Consider the following 13,536-nt stretch of genomic DNA (forward strand, 5'->3'; position numbering starts at 1 on the left):
ATTCAATGAAAAAATTACACATAATCCATATTTGAGGGGAAATGAGTCGTTATTTGGAAACTACTTTTTTTCCTGGTCCAACATGTGTGAAATGTAAGAACGCACACTAAGGCCTACATGACCTACTATTTAGATAGCTACTTCAAAATAACTGAAAGTCAAAACCCCATTTACTTCAAGGACAGTGAGAAATTTTCTCTTTCTCCTATAAAATTTAGTTTCTTAGACTTAGTCCATTATTTTTTATTTTCTTGGTTCAATCATATTAATATAAGAAATAATGAGTCGCTGAAGTAGAGATAAAATGAACTTTGCTGACACTTAAAAATACTCACGGTCATTTCATCATGGATGTATTGCCCATCAACAGCAACAGCAATATCAGAAGCGAGACCTAATCCTCCAACAAAGAGTGTGTTTTTAAGGAGACTCAGTCCAGCTCGAAGAATGAAAGAAACAAATAGGTGCATATGTAAGATATTTCGTGGACATCTCAGTTTTCTATTAAACATTAAGAAGGATATAAAATCATATTTGACTTTTAATTCAATCATTAATAAACTGCAAATAAAGATAAAAAAATGAAATAGGTATGAACTAAATACGGTTCAAGCTGAAAGAAAGATAACAAGTAAAATAAGACATTAATAGGCTTGTGTCTGGTTACTGATTCATCAATATAATGAATGAGCCATACTGAAAAAGTTGAGTGGAAATTTCTTATGGATATTTTTAGTTTTCAGGTAACTTTTTGTCAATATTACAAAATCCTATCTAAACCAGTGCTGACAGTATTTAAAATAAGGCAGTTAAATTAGCTTTAAAATACCATTTTCATATTATCAGATCAGTATTTTCAATGAGAACCCATAAAGAGTTATTATTAATAAATTAAATTTTTGTGGTTATAGATGAAATTTTCATCTTTCATTTTTTTTTAATATAAGGATTCATTATTTTGTTGGATATTTTTCTGTTAATTTACAAGATTTACTTTATATGTAATCTTTTCAATCTCTTGAGACTAGTATTTTTTAAAAAAAATAAATCAAGTGGTGTCCATGTTAAGTCTCAACACTCTTATATATATCATATATATTATATATTATATCAACAGTTCAACGTTTCGGCCACTTCAGCCATCCTCAAGGACAGGTAAGCTTATTAATAAATAATATGATTCGCTATTAATTGACTTTTTCATAGAGTAATTTGACTTTTAATCTATGACCTGGGCAGAATAGCCTGCAAAATATTTTTAAATTTGGATGTGAGGTGTAAATTTATATTTAAGGAATGTCAAATTATTAATAATAATATTGTTCAAATTGTTACAAATGAATGTATAAGCTTTTAATTGTTAGATTGTCTGGTTTTAGGCTTGAGGATGGCCGAATTGTCAGAAAAATTGGACTGTTGATATAATAAAGCTTGTTGAGACTTAACATGGATACCATGTGATTTATTTAAAAAATAAAAGATTTACATTAATTGAAAAATTATGAATAATTGGAATTTTCATTTCTTTAAACACAAGGAAATAAAAATATGTTTACACATTTATACGTACTTGAAACTTGCCAATATGATGAATGCTATAACGAGAGTGAATAAGGAGACACTGTAGCCAATCAATGAGATCGCCTTAACAGTAGGTAAATACTTCTACAATAAAAAGAAATAAATAATCATAAAAAATAAATAATTATATAAAAATAAATTTAAAAAAAAATTGGCGTAAATGACCAAAAGGTTTTATGTCTTTAAACAAGAATAAAAAATTATAAAAAAATATTAACATTTTTTTTAAAAAAAATAGTTGAGGTGAAAAAACTTCCAAGATGAATATAATCTATTCTATATTTTTCATTGGCAAATGTCCCATACTCATGCACCAATTTACAATCTTGAAATTAATTTATTCTTATGAACAATGTTTATCTAAGTTATATATGTATATTTAATCTTCTTTTAATCATATTTATCACAAATTATCCAGTACCAATTACTTTTCTAATGCTGTTTTAAATCTAATTGAACTTAAATCTTCTTGATATAACATTAACTGATTTGATTTATATTATATGCTTTGGACATGTAAAATACTTTAATATTGCTGGCAATATTTAATTCTATGAGAATATCTTGAGAAAAATAAATTTCTTTGACTATTACTGCAATAATTCAATACAAAACTAATAAACTTTAAAATTTGTTACATTATTTCAAAAATGGATAATGTCAGTAAAAACCTAACATTCTGTTGATTGCAAATAGCGAAATAAATAAATAAATTTAAATGTAAATACATTTTGTAATTATTACAAAAAAAAAATTGATTCAACTTACTGGTATTAATGTGAGGTTCCCTTCATTTGAGGGTGGTGTAACAATTGTTCCAGTAGGCCCATTTAAACATTCTGAGTAATTTGTCCAAATGTTATTAACAGTACCATTATTAAACCAATACCAGGTTCCATTTTCAGTACAGTATTTAGTGGCATTACCCTGAAAACAATGAGTGAGTTCTTTGGTAACAGTAAATTAGAATATTAGCTAATTAAAAAAAATATATATTGGAGGGAGTTCTTTGAGTAACAAACTGCTTCCTAGTTAAACTTTGCTCTTTTCAACTTTATGCTGGTACTAAGTGAAATTATACTAAAATTATCTTATGGTAAATGAATTAAAATTAAGATAAACATATAAGATGAAAATTTTTCAAAAACATTAATTTTCTCTTTTTGGATAACTTATTAAAAAAAAATGTTCAATCTAATTGAGCTTAAACATGGTATTATTCATGAAAAAAAAATGAAAAAATGTTTCATATAGATGAACTCATAATAATTACTCAGTAGTAAATACTGTGGGTAGATCAGTTGACACCCTTAAAAAAATAAATAAAATATCGGATGATCAGTGAAGTGACTATGGCCTAGCTGTTGTTCTCAGAAGTCCTGTAGATATTTGAAGGGAAAAACTTCTATTTCAGTTGGAAATGGTTGTAACATAGGGTAAGGTTGGTGTACATTAATCACCTTATGGGACAAAAGTTACCGGCCTACTGATAACATATTACAATGTGTCTAACAAATTACAGTAAAAAAAAATAACCAAGTCATACTCAACCAACAAAATCATCTTGACTTGTTAACATTGATTTTCTGACTGCTATGATCTTAAACAATATAAATAATTCTTATTCTTCAATTAAATTTAAATTAACAATAATAAACTTTAAAATTAACTTAACAATAATAAACTTAAAAACTATGTTTTATATTAAACTAATTAATTTACAATAAATAAAAAATTAAGATAAACGAGCAGCCTTAACTGCAGTAATGTCCAAAGAAGAGCCAATTCCCTTCCGTTTCTCAGTTTTACATATTGCACCATGTGATAAAACTGTCCAGAAGAATTTTAACAAAAAAGAAGAGATGAAGAATAGAGCACTGTGCACATGTTGATTCTAATATCTTGATATGATGAGAAAAATGAAAGAGGAAGGAAACTTTGCAGTATTTTAGAATGTCATTATTTTAGTCTTTAAATAAAAAAATTAAGTTGGAAATAGTACTTAGAATAATTTAAAATGTAGAGATTCAGTTTTAATTTGAATAAAATTATTGACATGTCTACAACTTTATTCAAAGACTTAATAATCTAAGATGGAATAAGTTCTATATCCTAGTAATCTTTAATAAATCTGGGCTTAACAATCACAGTTCAAATATTAAAGTTTAATCAAAATAACCAATATAAATTCTTTATTTTTTCTTGTTTGTATAGAGAATAAATGTAAACATTTTAAGTAGAATATCCATTATATTAAATGTTGTTTTTAGTCCTAATTTTTCTAGTAAGTATTGAAAAACAATTTACCGACTTGAATCCTGCAATATAACTGGGACAATGTTGGGTAGATACAGTTCCAGGAGGTGTTTCTGCCCAACATAAAATGCTATCCCATATTCGAGGACAATATCCTAAAAAAAATATATATATTATATATTATAATTATTAAAACAATCTCATCATCAACTTTAGATAATAACTAATCTTAGAACTTGTTTACCAGTTGCCCTATAGGTACCAATACAATACCTCTTTCTATAAAATGTTACATGTAGTGGACAAGTTGAAATCCCACAAAATAGTAGAACTATTTTACGGTGTTTTGACCCAAATTTCAGACCTTCAGGGCAACTAAGATTGTAGGCTGAAACTTCAGTTCTGGATAAATAGTTTGTACTGTATTTTTGTGTTAATCTTGACTGACATCTCTATTCCTTGATTATTAATATGGTAAAATAGTCAGTGTATAATAATAAAAAAAAGGTATATATCTTCATTTAGATATAAGTTTTGGAATGAAACAATATTATCAAAATGTATTAAAACATTCATAAAAACATAAGGTATTAAATAGAAAAAAAGATTGTACATCCAAATCATTTATTTTATATGTATTTAACTATTTATTATTATAAATATTGTTCATTTTGGTTATCAACCCTCTTAATTATCTTGATCACAAAAAAAAAAAAAATTTTATCACTCAATATTGTTAAATTGTCATTATATTCTACTTCATTTATCTTTAAAAAAATTAGCAATATGAGTTTATAAGTATTCAACTTTTAGTTCCGTTTCTATTTTAATTTCAGTTTGTTGATCCATGTAGTCTTTCATAAGTTGTGGTTTGCATAATATGTTAGGGTCAACAAAATGCTATAGATGATACAATCTTAAGTTTGCACCCACAATTTTTTTTTCCAGTAGGATTTCCATCTGTTGAAAATCATTAATGTCCCTGAAAGTATTTTTCTATTTTAATTCTTCTATTTCTGCTGAATTCTTTCGCACAATCAAACATTAGGAGAAGACATCATATAATATCTGTATTGACAAGCATTGCACAAGGACAAGTAGTGCAATATGGTAGCAGAAAAAAAGAAATAAGTCCAACCTGTTCACTATTTGTCTGTTCAGCGTTATTAATTACTTAACAACTACCAAATTTTAAGTAAATAGATGTACAAATATTATTTATTAAGTTAAAAATGTATTATCAGAAGATAATATGGCCAGCACTTCACTCCAATTACTTCGCATTTTATTAGTAAAAATATAAATTAACTTTTTTTTTTACTTGCGGTTTAAAATAAAATACCTGCAGTTAAACTTGTGTTTCCATTAATACATTCTTCACTCTTGTGAGCAAGTATCAAATTTTGTTGTTCTTTACTCAATGGTGTCTCCTGTAAAGAAAAACAAAATATGATTATTGGTAAATTATAAATATTTAGAATTTAAGAAAAAAAAATTAAATTTGTATAAATGAATTAATTGAAGCACCTTCCTCACCAAAATGTTTAAAAATTTTTAAAGGTCTGTGGAGTAAAAAGATAGAGCTGGCTTTAATTTACTCAAACATATTGGAATACATGACATGCCTTAGATTCCATAATATTTCTATAATATACTGCCTTTTGAACTTAACCTTCTGTTACAAATTACATAGGATTGGGGTCTATTTAAACCAGATTTATAGTTTAATAGTTCAGTGATTAATTTGAAGTTTCCTAAAATCTTAGTCATATTGACACTGAATCATGATAGCTGATTAAACTGTAATAGATTATTTTGTCACTAATAAATACAAATATTAAAAGTGAAGTTAAAGAATATATTTATGTCAAAATCAAATTAATTTATATAATAATTAAAATCTGCTGAAAATTAAAATCTATGTAGAAAGCAACTCTGTGATACATCTAAAACAAAAAAAAATCCAAATACCTAAATTCAAAATTTCAAGGTTGTTATCATGTTACTCATAATATGTCTGTATTCAGATTGATATATTGATTAAATAAGAATGTATTCCATAACAATTTATTTTATCGTTGAACTATGCTCCATTGGTTTCATCCATTTCTTTTGATAAGAAATGTGATTTTTCATTCTATCTTACTAAAAAGATTGAAGTTAAAGATAGAGTAAAGTTACTGTAAGATATTTGGACATGTTCTTTACAGAAAAACTTGAATTTGAAAATTGTTACTAAAAATTCTTTATGTACTCATTACATGATTAAACATGTAAAATGTAAAACACCAGATTCCTAGACAGAGTTCAAGAGGGGTGGTATCTTAGATGGAGCCATATTATGTAATAATAATGTTGGAGGGATGCCAGTACAGTTAATTACTTGGCTTAGAGGCTTTACTGGGTCAGTTCCAGATTGTTCACTGATTCTATCAAAAGACAATTATCTCATATTTTTTTAAAACTTCATTACTTTTTAAAACTTTAATTTTAGATTACAACTACACCACCATTAGATAAACTATCTTATATCTAATAGTGGATAGTGTAGTTTTAATCTAAAATTAAAGTTTTAAAAAAATAAGGTGATTTTGACTTGTAATTGATGACCTGAGCAAAATAGCCTGTAAATCATTTTTTAAAATTTTGATGTGAGGTGTGAATTTATATTTAAGATTGTCCTTGATGATGGCCGAATTTGCCGAAACGTTGGACTATTGATATAATAAAGAGTGTTGAGACTTAACAAGGATACCATTTAATTTATTTAATAGATAAATACCAGTCTCAAAAATTTGAATAAATTATATAAAAAAATTTGTTATTAAAATATTTGGTGTATTTTTTCTTTTAATAATTATAATCTGGTATGAAAACCGTAGCAGTTGAATGATGTGATGCTACAAATAATACTTCAGACTTTGAATAATAATCTGGTATGTAATTAGATATTTCTATACAATTATTAATTCTTATGTTTTTGATAATCTGATCTTTGTTACATAGACAACATCTAGGTGTACCTTTATTATAAAGCTATGTATAGACCTTGGAACTATGGGGGCATTTATTTTTACAAGGAAGCATCACCATATTGTTATTTGTGGATACAGTTGAGGAGGGGGGCACATACGTGCCCTCCCTGCAAGGTGAAAAACTTCTTTCTGTTATATATAAGTATGATTTTATTATCATTATTCTTTTTATAGAAAAAGTAACTTGTATTTAAAAATAAACATTATTTAAACTACATTTTTCTGATAGAAATTTTCGACTAGCTGTATGGAATTGACCTGGTACACAGTTGCAATCCTCTCTCAGAAAAGTCCCAGATCCACCACTGCATAACAGCTGATGAAATTGTGGATGTGCAAATCTTCAGTAATCAATTTGATAGAGTAATATAGGCAGGAGTAGGTTTTGAATTTTCCATTGTCAAAGGTTTTGTAGTGAATAGTTACCAAAGCAATTATTACTGCTTGTCAGTCATAAATAAAAAACAACAAAAAAAATGTAATAATGCTTCCATTAATCCTATCATAAATACTATCTTCAAAACAACTTTATATTAACCAAAAATGTGAAAGGTAGAACTTTTAGACCCAGGAAAAATTATTTATCTAGTTTTTATTAGATATCAAACTTTCATTATAATGCTTCTATTACTGCAATTTATTTATAAATTGATTTTACTGACTAAAAAAACTGGATCAGAACACTGAAATGTAAGATAAATATATACTAATATAGGTCCCACAGACCTACCTGTCGTGCTTTGGGTTAAATCTTTTATAATTATTACTACTTCACACACTGACATTTCTGAAGGTTAGACCACACTGTCGGATGTATTTTTAAAACCAATTTGTATGGTAAAGTTCATAAGAAGTTCAATAAAACAGAATTTATTTCTTGTTAATTCATTGTTTCATGTTCATTAATGTTTTAAAAAAAATGAATTAAATCAAATGTTGATGAGTATGGCATTTAGCTTAGCATTAATCAAATAAGTAGTGTAATGTTAATCAATAAAAATGTGTGCAGAACATACCATGAGTGATTGTCTTATTTCTCTGCCCGACATTGAATGATGGCAAGGATACACACCTGCAACATGAAACCAGTTGATACATCTTTGAAACATTATATAGATATCATACTTAATAAAGTAAATCACAATAAAGACTATCTTGTTTTTCCAACAGCAGGACCGTTTGTAAACTTTTATGGGTAAGTTTCCATTTTCGGATAAAAATATTTGTTTACATACTTTTCAATTAAAAAGTAAATATGTACTAGACTTAAGAGTCTACAGTAGATATGCTGTTAAATGGACTTTTTGAAAATAATGAATTGTCTTAAAAAAAGTTTAAATTGATTGAAAATCAGTTCTTATCGTTGCAAATTATTATTTTTTTTTTTCGGTTGGCTCTACAGACTGCAGATCCTTGGCCACCTGAACCAGCTCCCTCTATGCCTCCCAGTCTTGGGCTACTACTTTCCACTTTGCTGCATGCAGCTCTTTTGTGTTTTGTGTCCTTATCAATTCTGTTTATCGATCTGGTTTTTGGCCTTCCATGTGATAAGTTGCTAACTATACTGGTATTTATTGTTGTGTAGAGACGTCCTGATGGATTGCTTCAAGACACATGTTCCGCCCATCTTAACCTTCTTGCCTTCATATGATGAGATATTGGATGTCCAGTCTCTGCAAGCAGTTCACTGTTAGTTCTTCTCTTGGATGTATTAAGGCACTGATCCCAGATCACTCCTGTAATTGTTTGGAGAACTTTCCATAAAAATCTCTTGATTTAGCTTTCTATGGTACCTGTTAGAGCCTATGTCTCACAGCCCTTTATCAGAGATGGCTTTATCGTGGTATTTAGATTTTTAGAGATTTTATGGGAATTCAGTATTCTTGACAGAGAGAAGAACGATCTATTTGCGCTTGTTATACGCTGGCCAATCTTTAATTATTTATTGATGTTATTAAGGAGACGAGGTATTTGAAACTGACTATTTTCCGAAACGATTTGCTATCCACGCAGACCATGTCGTTAGGGTGCAAATTATTAAGTATAGTTTATTATTAGAATTAATTACATACTTAAACAAGTTAATAATTAATTTTGTTTTGTTTTTTAGGGAATTAAAAAAAAGGGCTTTCAAAAACAGCGACTGTAGAATAAACTGTTGCAACAAAATTGGTTTACTCGTTCAAGGAATGATTTTAATTTCTTTTTCATACATTTTTATGACGGCAAGATTTTGAAAAACTGATTCCTAAACACTCAGGAATTTTTCTATATATTCATAAATGGCCAAAGGAAGCATCTAATCTCCCACCATTTTTAAACGAAAAGATGATAATGACGTGTTTCGAAGATTATCGTGGGGTGACCTGTGACTTCGAAACAAATTCTCAAAACATTCCGTCGTGTAATTTAAGAGAAATGCTGGGAACGGAGGATTTTTTTTTTAATCCAATTTTTGGATTTTATGTATTTTGAAATGTATAAACTTAAATTTTGAGGGGGTTTTAATATATTTTTCTTCTTGGTTGATTACAAAGGCTCGTTATTGAAAATCTGAAAACAAAAATTGACAGTAAGTTGACAGTAACAATATAAATCTATATTCACTAATATAAATTTATCTCATTCATTTGGAATGTGACTATTTGCAGCAAATCAAATTTGAATGTTTCTCTGTACCTTTCCCGAATATTATTCTATCACAATTAAACTTTTCTAGTTAAAATTGTTGGCGAACAGTTTAATACAGCACCTAATTTGAATCAGATGAATGACACCTAGATTGAAGTAGAATAAATTAAAAACTGAACTCTCTTAGTCAATATTTTATTCGCATTCTTCAAACTTCTAAAAATTAGCCTAACGTTTTGGAGGCCCAATATTGTTGATAAATCTATTCTGGTGATCCAAACAACGACATTTTTGGAGCTTTCAATACCTTTTTTTAGGTGGGCGGTATGAATTTAATATGAAGTTATACATTAATTTTAACTTTTAAAGTGAATTTAGTAGATCAATAAGTGTTTTGAAAAAGGGTGTATGGATATAACATTCCTGAGTAGGTTGAATCTTGTTCTGGAGACTTGAATTTTGATTTAATGAATTTATTGAATTGAATTTATTCATTGAATTTATTCGATTGAATAAATCTCAATGTTTTCCATACAGACTAGAATAGGTTAATACCCGTCCTTCTTGTCCTTGTTGGAGAACAACAGAATTTAAACCTTAGGAAGGAACTTCACATGAGAATGTTTCATTGAATGGTTAGCTAATGGGTCAAACAATAATTATCTGAGGCTAAATCAATAATTCGTTGGAGAAAATGATAGATTGCAGCAAAAAAAATGAATAAAATGTCAGCCTCTGAGTGTTCCCAGTTAAGTACAAGAGGCCAAGAGAAGAAAAAAGGCAGTTATCTCATCCCAATTTTTGATTAATTTAATGAAAACTGTATATAATTACTAGTCAAAATTGATGAGTCTGCCATGTATAGGTAGGGGGAATAAAAAATGGCGGCTGTTTCAAGGCTATAAAAAACACTAATTTTTCATTCGGAGCTCTATATCTCAAAAAGTAGGAACTACATAAGAAAACCTAAGAGAACGTCATTTAAAGAAGAGTAAATTTTCTAAAATATGAGCCCTAATAGAGTCATTTACGTTAAATAGGTTTCGAGATATAGCTTCTTAAAAAGCAACATTTCATAAAAATGTTGTATGGGGCGTACTAAAAGATCAGTAGTTTGTGAATTTATTTTGAAAAATTTATATCTCAAAAACCATTTGACGTACAGATGTCTATTAGCACTCAAATTAAAGATAGTTTAATGAGCATAAAGTAGTTTATGCTGTTTATCTTCGTAGGAGTAATAGTTTACATGAAATTTGCTAAAATAAATTGATTTATAGTTGTTCGGACAAATTTTCATTTGCCAAATTTATATTCATATACGAATATCATAAAAACTACTACCCCTACGAAGATAAGTGTCGTAAACTACTTTATAGTAAGTTAAATTTACTTTATTTTGAAGGTTGGCAGACATATGTGCGTCTTATGGATCTAGAGACTATATTTTTCAAATTACCAACATTTTATACGAACAACTAAAAATTAACATTTTGTTAATTTATTTTGTCAAATATCATAAAAACTACTACTCCTACAAAGATAAACATAATTAACAATTTTGTAGTAAATTTAACTAGCTTTAATTTGAGCGCTGACAGACATCAGTACGTCCAATGGTTTCAGAAATAAAGTTTTTCATAAATCAAATTTATTGTCCGAACAACTATAAATCAATTTATTTTAGCAAATATCATGAAAACTACTATTTCTACGAAAATAAACGTCATACATTACTTTATAGCACATTCAACTAGCTTTAATTTGAGTGCTAATAGACATCTGTACGTCGAATGGTTTTTGAGATATAAATTTTTGAAAATAAATTAACTAACTACTAATCTTTCAGTAGATTTTTAAGAAATTTTGCTTTTTAAAAAGCTATATCTCGAGAACTATTGGACGTAAATAGCTCTTTTAGGGCTAACATTTCAGCAAATTTACTCTTCTTTAAATAATGTTCTCTTAGATTTTCTAGTGTTGTAGGTAGTTTTTAAGATATAGAGCTCTGAATGAAAAATCAATGTTTTTTTAAGGTTTTGAAACAGCCGCCATTTTTTAATCCCCCTACCTATACTTGGCAGGCTCATCAATTTTGACTAGTAATTATACATATTTTTTATTGAAGTAATCAAAAATTAGGGTGAGATAACTGCCTTTTTTTCTTCCCGGCTCTTGTACTAATAGATGTTCTGATCTGAGGGTTGACTCCCACTAAACAACGGAAAGCAAACAGAGTCATTGATAAGTATCTGTAGTAGGCGTCTCTTGACAATGCTCTTCTCTGGGTCTTATCTCTTAGAATTGTTCCATTAATGCAATCGAGGAAACCCATTTCGATATTCTGGATTTGACTCAAATGTCTCTGTGAGAGTAAAGTTAATAAATTAAGAATGGTAAGTAAGAATTAAGGAAATTAGACATATAAATTAATTTTATCATAATGGAGCGAGTCAGTTCAGTGTAACTTAAGTTTCGAATAGTTCGTCACGCATAGAACTAACAATTGAAACTGTCAAAAGAAGTTTTTCTATACAACATTGAGAAGTTATCTCTTAGTATAATGTAACATCTGAGAAGGGTATCTGTACGGTAAACAGTATGCAACAAACGTTTTGGCTACAGTTACACCGAACAGACCACAGTGAATAATTTTGAATTTAACGTATAAAAATATTACAATTTTTAACAATTAAATATGTTTTACGATTCCTTGTAGATAATTCAAGTTATTGTTTGTAATCATGTCGTAAATATTATGGTAATTTAACTATCTAAAAAAAAAATAAAGATCGAAATACTTACCCAATTATTTTGTTTTTATAGTCTAAACGACTGATGACTAAAGAAGTTTACAACATTTTTTAATCCTTTTGAAAATATTACAATTTGTTGTTCCTGCAAATAACTGCGAGTTTTATTTAAGCCAACGTACTTCTTTAAGCTTCAAAAATATGAAATCCTGAAACAAAAAATTATTGATAATTTTTCTAATGATAAAAATGTTTATTGAAATGTTCGGAGTCATTTAGTATTTTTATTTTATTTTATTCATTTAAAAAATTACATCCAATATGGCCCGGCCAGATGACAATATATATTGGTCGATGCAAAAATATCACATAAAAATGATAGACATAAGTAAAATGTAAATATTACTGCTTAGACAGTTAGGGTGATATGGAGGCTATACAATTTTAAAGGTTGATAAGTGCAATATGAATAGATCTGAAGAGATATAATCAATAATTTAATTAACAACAACTAAAATGAAAATAAAGTCAAAATAATTATTAAATTAAATAAAAAATAATAGTAACTAAAAGGATTTTGAAGTGAATAAAACAGCTGCAAATTTACAATTAGTAAATTAATATAATAATGAGAATAAAACAAGATGATATATGATAAAAATAAGGATCCAATAATATCTATTACTAAGCACACCCATACATTGCTAACACAAATTGTAATATAATAACTAAATTATATGGAGTTAAGAAAAAATACAGGCAGATATATATGGTCATTTGGTGAATCAAAATCAATTATTGGGAATCATAGAAGTAAGAAAGCATATAATATTTATTTTTTATTTATTTTTTTTGTGGTTGATTTATTTATTATTTCTTCTGCTTAGCGATTGAACAGATTTGGTACCATATAGTTTAATGTACGTTTACCAAATTTATTGTATTAGGGTGGTTCGATAAATTTTATTTTGTTTCTAACTTTTTTAAATATATTATTTCTTTTGTAAATAAATTAATATTTATAAATTTTAAGATAATTCTATAAAAATAAAATGTATAGTTAGTATGTTAACTATAGAGATACTTACCAACGTACCAGCGTTAAATCCTTCTAATCACCACAATACGGTTAGATTTACCCCTCATTACACAAAATATATAATTTAAAAATTTGTTCTTTTCTTAGCTAAGCTAATCGTAATTTTAACATAAGAATTGCTGAAGTTATAGTTTAATGATTGGTTACAAGTTATTATAACGTTTTCAACGCAACTCTAATG

General features: G+C 27.7%; 1 protein-coding gene and 1 long non-coding RNA gene across 2 annotated transcripts in view; one reads left to right on the top strand and one right to left on the bottom strand.

Annotated features, from left to right (window-relative positions):
* LOC106678004 (parathyroid hormone 2 receptor) overlaps window positions 1-13,536 on the bottom strand; it is a gene marked incomplete at its 3' end in the record, with an annotated part of 310,108 nt that overhangs the window by 11,045 nt on the left and 285,527 nt on the right. Inside the window, 7 exon segments of the mRNA XM_067045048.1 lie at window positions 336-501; window positions 1,571-1,665; window positions 2,350-2,508; window positions 3,889-3,992; window positions 5,180-5,267; window positions 7,889-7,944; window positions 12,309-12,465. Of these exon segments, the coding sequence (XP_066901149.1) occupies window positions 336-501; window positions 1,571-1,665; window positions 2,350-2,508; window positions 3,889-3,992; window positions 5,180-5,267; window positions 7,889-7,921 (645 nt within the window).
* Window positions 6,262-7,878, top strand: LOC106678010 (uncharacterized). Its single transcript, XR_001342686.3, has 3 exons — window positions 6,262-6,773; window positions 6,844-7,014; window positions 7,102-7,878. It is a non-coding gene; the product is annotated as an uncharacterized lncRNA (long non-coding RNA).

Source organism: Halyomorpha halys, unplaced genomic scaffold, assembly GCF_000696795.3.
Source record: "Halyomorpha halys isolate HHAL.00 unplaced genomic scaffold, Hhal_1.1 Scaffold118.1, whole genome shotgun sequence".
Classification (NCBI taxonomy): Eukaryota; Metazoa; Arthropoda; class Insecta; order Hemiptera; family Pentatomidae; genus Halyomorpha; species Halyomorpha halys.